The following is a 7,684-nucleotide window of genomic DNA, read 5'->3' as shown; positions in this document are numbered from 1 at the left end:
GTCATAGGGTGCTGGCAGATTACGGGCCTCTCATTGCTGCTGCCAGGCCTGTAATCTGCCATGTGAAACTTTCAGGTCTCCTCACACTGCTGGTGTGTTACATTTTTTGTCATAGGGTGCTGGCAGATTACGGGCCTCCCATTGCTGCTGCCAGGCCCGTAATCTGCCATGGGCCCCCGTACCGCATCCTCATGCTGCTGCCAGGTCCAGAGTCTCTCATGGGTCCCTGTACGGCCTCCCATTGCTGCTGTCTCCATCGCCACACTCTGCCATGTGCCACTTTCAGGTCTCCTCACACTGCTGGTGTGTTCCATTTTTTGTCATAGGGTGCTGGCAGATTACGGGCTTCCCATTGCTGCTGCCAGGCCCATAATCTGCCATGGGCCCCTGTACTGCCTCCTCATGCTGCTGCCAGGTCCAGAGTCTCTCATGGGTCCCTGTACGGCCTCCCATTGCTGCTGTCTCCATCGCCACACTCTGCCATGTGCCACTTTCAGGTCTCCTCACACTGCTGGTGGGTTCCATTTTTGTCATAGGGTGCTGTATGGCCTCCCATTGCTGCTGCCTCCACCGCCGCACTGTGGCTCCACACTCTGGTTTTGGCCCCGTGACTGCCCAAATGAGTGAAGTGTGCGGTGATTCTAAGATCGACGGCACTCATCTGCATGTCATACTGACTGACAGTATTATTTCTCTTCCCCAGCAGACTCCAAGGGCATTTAAATTAAAGGTACAGTGTTCTGCACTAATATAAAGGCTCTCTGAAGCCTAGAAACACCCTTTTATAAGTTAAAATCGCAGCGAATATATTCGCATCGAATCGAATTTATTCCTCGAATTCGCCGAATCAGCCGAATCGAATTTTTGAATACTTCGCTCATCTCTAGCAATAATGCGCTATAGAAACAGTTCAACACTTTCAGAAGGAAAGATTTATTACTAAAAGGTCAAACGGGTGCAATAAAAATATATACGTAAAAGATGTAACTAAGATATATATATAAATATACAGAGAATAACAGCACAGCAAAGAGATAACAGAGAGAGATTAAAGGGTTAAGGTACTTGCCATTAAGCCTTGGATGTAAGCAGATCAAGTTTCTGAGCAGAAGGGGCACGGGTCTCCCCCAGGTGGTATTGATGTTAAAATGGGAGACGTCTTCAACTTTCCTTTCTTAGGCCTGACACCCTATTTTGTAGTCCCCAGCAGGGGTTGGCTCTGAAGTCAAGGACCAATCCCCGCTTACAGCGTGGAGATATGGGTGGATGCCTCAACTAGAGCAAAAATCTCCCTAACTCATATTTTGGCCTATAACTTTCCATCTGCACAAGTGACATTCCACCCGCGGGTAGATTATTATGCAGACAAGTCTGAGGATTGATTAGATATGAATTATGAAAGTGTACACTGAATGGTTCACGAGATCTATTTTTTTGCTTTCCTGTGTGTCCGAGACAAGGCGAGTGACCCATCAAACTGTTCGCCTGCTCATCATCCATCTGACGATATGTCCGGTTTTTATGTAAGTCTCTCATATTCCAAGATACGAGACATAGGGTAGAAATGGATTTTGAGAAGAGTTATCTGATTCTGTCACCTAAGCTGAGTTGGGTTTATTAGGTCGGAATCTCTTTCAACTCTTGGGAAACCTTGCTTTATCTCTTCCGAGGTGTGAAATGGCACAGGCTCTAGGACAGCTAGGCCCCGGCTCCCTGGGGGGGCCTTTATAGCTCCTATGACCCTCCTGTTACATTTTTTAACACACACACATACACTGTCACTGTACCTCTCAGAGGATGGGGGGAGGGAGAATGAGGGGAGAAAATGGAGATTGTTAACAAAATGGCGGACTGCACCAGTCTCTGGTGCCCACGTTTGCGACACCATACTCTTTCCATTTTTGGATGATGATGATTATTATTATTATACAGGATTTATATAGCGCCAACTGTTTGCTCAGTGCTTTACTACATAACAGGAGACAATACAGCAGCAATACAGTTCAATACAAGAGGGTTAGGAGGGTCCTGCTCCTTGGAGCTTACAACCTAAGAGGGAGGGACTAGTGGTGCAAAAGGTAATAACTGTGGGGGATGGACTGGTAGGAGGAATAGAAGATTCCATTATTAGCTGAGGGCAGGATAGGCTTCCCTAAAGAGATAGGTTTTCAGAAATCACCTAAAAGTGAGCAGAGTAGGCGATAGTCTGATAAATTGGGGTAGAGAGTTCCAGAGGGTGAGGGAAGCTCTGGAGAAGTCCTGGAGATGAGCATGGGAGGAGGAGACAAGGGAGATAGAGAGCAGGAGGTAGTAGGAGGAGCAGGGAGGATGGTTTGGGTGATATTTGGAGACAAGATTGGTGATGTAATTTGGGGCAGAGTTATAAATGGCTTTATATGTTATTGTTAATGTTTTGAATTTTATCTGTTGGGCAATGGGAAGCCAGTGGAGGGATTGGCAGAGTGGGGTGGCAGATACAGAATGGTTAGTAAGGTGGATGAATCTGGCAGCAGCATTCATGATAGACTGAAAAGGGGATAGCCTGTGATGAGGTAGGCCAATGAGGAGGGAGTTACAATAGTCTAGGGAGTGAAAAAGTTGCTTAGTAGTTTCAGAGGTTAAGAACGTGCGAATCTTGGAGATGTTGCGGAGGTGAAGTCTACAAGATTTCGACAGCGATTGGATTTGGGGCTGAAAGGACAGATGGGAGTCTAGGATTACACGTAGTACCCTGGCATGAGGGGAGGGACTGATGATTGTGTTATTGATCTTGATGGAGAAGTCAGGGGAGGGGGCACGAGCTGGAGGGAATACTAAAAGCTCAGTTTTGGAAAGATTGAGTTTGAGGAAGTGGAGTGACATCCATGCCGCTATGTCACTTAGTAGGTTAGTAATGCGAGAGGAGACTGAAGGGGTGAGGTGAGGAGTAAAAAGTTAGATTTGTGTGTCATCAGCATAGAGATGGTACTTAAAGCCATGGGAGTTTATCAAGTGACCAAGGGAGGAGGTGTAGATGGAGAAGAGAAGGAGTCCAAGGACAGAACCTTGAGGGACTCCTACAGAAAGAGAGAGTGGAGAGGAGGAGACAGAGTTATAGGTAATGCTGAAGGAGCGCTGCGATAGGTAGGAGGAGAACCAGGAGAGAGCAGTCTCGGAGGCCAAGAGAGTGGAGTTTTTTTGAGGAGGAGGGGATGGTCAACAGTATCAAAAGTTGTAGAGAGGTCAAGTAGTAAGAGTATGGAGTAGTGGCCATTGGTTTTAGCAGTTAGTAGATCATTAGTGAGTTTTAGTAGGGCAGTTTCAGTGGAGTGTAGTGAGCGAAAGCCAGACTATAAAGGGTCAAGAAGGTTGTTGTCAGTGAGGTAGGAGCTCAAGCGATTGTAGACTAAGCGTTCTAAGAGTTTAGAGGTAAACGGGAGCAGGGAGATGGGTCTTAAGTTGTTCAGGTTGGTGGGGTCCAGGGAGGGCTTTTTAAGTATGGGAGTGATGTGTGCATGCTTTAGAGGGAAGGGGAAAGCACCGTTAGAGAGGGAGAAATTGAAGATGTGAGTGAGGGAGCATAGGACAGAAGAAGAGGGTAACCCTAGTAGTTGTGAGGGGACAGGATCCAGGGGGCAGGTAGTGAGATGGGCTTCTGAGAAAAGCTTAGTGACCTCTTCGGTAGTAGCAAGGTCAAAAGACTGTTGAGGGAGGTTTAGTATAAGGTATGCTAAGTGGGATCGATGTCTGTGCAGTGGAGATGCCCCTACAAATTGTATCAATCTTGTTTTTGAAATGATTTGCAATCTCGTAAGCAGTGAATGAGGTCCTGTGTCACGGTGTAAGGTCAGGTTCAGAGACCAGTTGCTATAGCAGTAAAAGGCTTACCTGGAACCAGCAGGATAGGTACACCAGCGGATCCTCCTGGGAATGACGCAGGCTCACCTGAGGTGCAGGGTCTAAGTATTAACCGGTATTCACCAGAGCTCCTAATGGTGGAGATGGATTGGGCTGCGTGTTAATACCAGGTCGCAGATCTCAGGATCACCCCACCAGGGAATGAGCAGACTGGGAACCAATAGCGGATCAACAGGTTAGGGATCAGACGAAAGCAGAGTCGGTCACAAGCCAAGGGTCGGTCACAAATGGTAGCAGATCAATCGTGGTCAGGAACAAGCCAAAGGTCAGTAGCGGAGGTGTAGACAGCAGCAGGAACAGTAGCAGGATATTGGCTGGAAAGGCACAATAATCTGGCAAGGAGGAAGTCCAAGGACATGGCTTATATAGGAAGTTCATGGGAGGAGCAAGGAGTTCAAGGTTCAAGAGCAAACAAGGCACAAGGCAGGATTATCCAATAGATGAGGCAAAGTGTTGTCCAGCATCCTAGGTAGCTCAGTGAGTAGAGTTACTGCCTGACACAGTAGAAGTCCCAGGTTCAAGTCCAGGCCCTGACAGTACTCCCCTCCTCCCAGGACGTCCTCTGGACGTCTTAGGACTAGGCTTGTGTGGAAACCTCTGGTGGAATTCTCTTGTTAGTCTAGGAGCATGAACATTCTCCTCAGGCTCCCAAGAATTTTCTTCTGGTCCATATTCTTCCCATTGAACCAGATACTGTAACTTATTCCTAAAGATCCTGGAATCAAGGATTTTCTCCACCACAAATTCTTCTTCACCCTGTACCTCAACAGGTGGAGGAGGTAGAAAAATTCTTCCAGGGAAAGGATTTTCCTGAAACGGTTTGAGTAGTGATATATGAAAAACAGGGTGAATCCTCATACTATCCGGAAGCTGTAAGCGAAAGGTGACTGGGTTGATTTGGGCAGAAATCTGAAAAGGACCCACAAACTTTTGACCCAACTTAGCAGATGGCACCTGGACCTTCAAATTCTTTGTTGATAACCAAACTTTTTCACCCACATGAAATGTAGGAAGAGTTCTCCGGTGTCTGTCTGCAGACTTTTTGTAATACTCCTGAGCTTCCCTCAAAGTCTCAATCAATTTCTCTTGAATCTCCTGCAATGTAGTTAGTCTATTGGTAACAGCAGGGATTGGAGTTGTGATAGGGAGATCAGGACTAAAAACTGGATGGTAACCGGCGTTTAAGTAAAAAGGACTTTGAGAGGTGGAACTATGTTTAGAATTGTTGTATGCAAACTCTGCAGTGGGAAGACAGTCCACCCAGTCATCCTGAAGATAAGTGACAAAGCAACGAAGATACTGTTCCATTGTTTGATTAGTTCTCTCAGTCTGACCATTAGACTGGGGATGAAAAGCAGAGGACAGATTAATTGTAACACCTAAGGCTGAGCAAGAACTTCTCCAGAATTTCGAAGTAAACTGCACACCTCTGTCAGACACCACATCATCAGGGATTCCATGCAGTTTAAAGATTTCTCGAACCATCAGTTCAGCAGTCTGTTCAGCAGTGGGCACCCCCTTAACTGGAACAAAATGGGCCATTTTAGTGAGACGGTCAACCACTACCAAAATGGTGGTCATTCCTTTTGAGGGAGGTAAATCCACCACAAAATCCATAGAAATAGACCCCCATGGTCTTGATTAGAGATGAGCGAATCGAACCAGGCGAACCGGAATTCGATACGAATTTCAGGAAAAATTCGATTCGCGTCGAATCCGAATATTTGCCTACTTCGGGTGCGCGAATCGGATTTTTCCCGATCAGCCGGCAAAAGTGTCCCTGCAGAGAGCTCCGCTATTTCTGACAGTTCTCTGACAGAAGGAACACTTGTACAGCGGTTGAAACATTGTATCTATTAGTTTCCATTTAGGATACAGATGTTTCAACCGCTGTACATGTGAAGAAGCTGTCAGAGAACTGTCAGAAATAGAGGAACTCTGCACATACACTTTTTGCCGGTTTGGAATTCTTATTTTCATCCTACTTCTTCTTCTACTTCTTCATCCTCATCCTCAGAAGAAGAAGAAGATGAGGTTGAGGATGAAGAAGAAGAAGAAGAAGAAGAAGTAGGATGAAAATAAGAATAATTCCAAGCCGGCAAAAAGTGTATGTGCAGAGTTCCTCTATTCTGCAGATACACTTAGAGGAGCTCTGCACATACACTTTTTGCCGGCTTGGAATTAATCTTATTTTCATCCTACTTCTTCTTCTTCATCCTCAGAAGAAGAAGAAGAGGATGAGGATGAAGAAGAAGAAGTAGGATGAAAATAAGAATAATTCCAAGCCGGCAAAAAGTGTATGTGCAGAGTTCCTCTATTCTGCAGATACACTTAGAGGAGCTCTGCAGATACACTTAGAGGAGCTCTGCAGATACACTTTTTGCCGGCTTGGAATTAATCTTATTTTCATCCTACTTCTTCTTCTTCTTCATCCTCAGAAGAAGAAGAAGATGAGGATGAGGATGAAGAAGAAGAAGTAGGATGAAAATAAGAATAATTCCAAGCCGGCAAAAAGTGTATCTGCAGAGCTCCTCTAAGTGTATCTGCAGAATGTCATTTATGGAAACAAATAGATACAATGTTTCAACCGCTGTATGGAGTGAATGTCCCAGAACTGTCAGAAATAGACTATTTCTGACAGTTCTGGGACATTCCCTCCATACAGCGGTTTCAACCGCTGTATGGAGGGAATGTCCCACAACTGTCAGAAATAGACTATTTGACAGTTCTGGGACATTCCCTCCATACAGCGGTTGCGATGCTCCATGCTTGCGATGCTCCACCAGGTTGTCCGAAAAGATGAGGATATCGTCCAGATAAGCAATAACAAACTGGTCCAACAAATCTCGAAACACATCATTTATGAAGTGCTGAAAAGTTGCGGGAGCATTACATAGGCCAAAAGGCATAACTAGGGACTCAAAGTGTCCATATCTGGTTCTAAAGGCAGTCTTCCATTCGTCACCTTGACGCATGCGTACCAGGTTATATGCCCCCCGTAAGTCAAGTTTTGTGAAGACTTTGGCAGAGCGGAGTCTTTCCAACATCTCTGCGATTAAAGGGAGTGGGTAACAGTTTTTAACAGTGATTTTATTCAAGCCCCTAAAATCAATGCATGGACGCAAGGTGGAGTCCTTTTTCTCAACAAAGAACAGGGCTGCTCCTGCAGGAGATGTTGAGGGTCTGATAAAGCCCTTCTCCAAATTCTCATCAAGCCACTCCCTTAGCACCTTTAACTCAGGTTCTGATAAATTGAAAATGCGGCTGAATGGTATTTCTGCTCCTGGAAGCAGTTCAATGGGACAATCATATGGACGATGAGGAGGTAGTTGATCCGCATTTTTCTTATCACAGACGTCTCGAAACTCATGGTATTGTGGAGGCAGATTGTCATATGACTGTGTAGTTACCATATCAGCCTGTGATTTCCTGATTGGTAGACAACTTGTAGCACATGGTTTCCTACAATGTTCCTCACAATGGGGGGATGTAAAATTTATGGTCCATGCTCCCCAGTTGATGAAGGGATTATGGGTAGTAAACCAAGGGATGCCCAGGATGACAGGAAATTTAGGTGATGTAATCAGCTGAAAGCTGATGGTCTCAAAATGGTCAGCCTGAAATTGGAGTACTAGAGGAACTGTTTCATGAGTAACTGGTCCTGATGATAAAGGTGAACCATCAACTGTCTCCATATCAATAGGGGCAGATTTGTTTCTCCTGAGAATATTATTATTGTGGGCAAACTCTATGTCCATAAAGTTTCCCCCAGCCCCAGAGTCCAGCA

The 7,684-nt window shown here is 45.5% G+C and overlaps 1 protein-coding gene across 1 annotated transcript; it reads right to left on the bottom strand.

The window, feature by feature from the left end:
* Window positions 1-4,348: 4,348 nt before the first annotated feature.
* LOC149467405 (uncharacterized) lies at window positions 4,349-6,664 on the bottom strand. Its single transcript, XM_089671680.1, has 2 exons — window positions 6,646-6,664; window positions 4,349-5,060 (listed from the first exon to the last, which is right to left on the bottom strand). The coding sequence occupies exons 1-2, from the start codon at window positions 6,662-6,664 to the stop codon at window positions 4,372-4,374; spliced, it is 708 nt and encodes a 235-aa protein (XP_089527806.1). The 3' UTR covers window positions 4,349-4,371.
* Between the last annotated feature and the right edge of the window lie 1,020 nt (window positions 6,665-7,684).

Source organism: Staurois parvus, unplaced genomic scaffold (genome assembly GCF_062004578.1).
Source record: "Staurois parvus isolate SC_StPar_1 unplaced genomic scaffold, SC_StPar_1.0 ptg000114l, whole genome shotgun sequence".
Lineage (NCBI taxonomy): Eukaryota > Metazoa > Chordata > Amphibia > Anura > Ranidae > Staurois > Staurois parvus.
The sequence above is the reverse complement of the archived record's forward strand: the minus strand, read 5'-3'. Positions and strand labels throughout refer to the sequence as shown.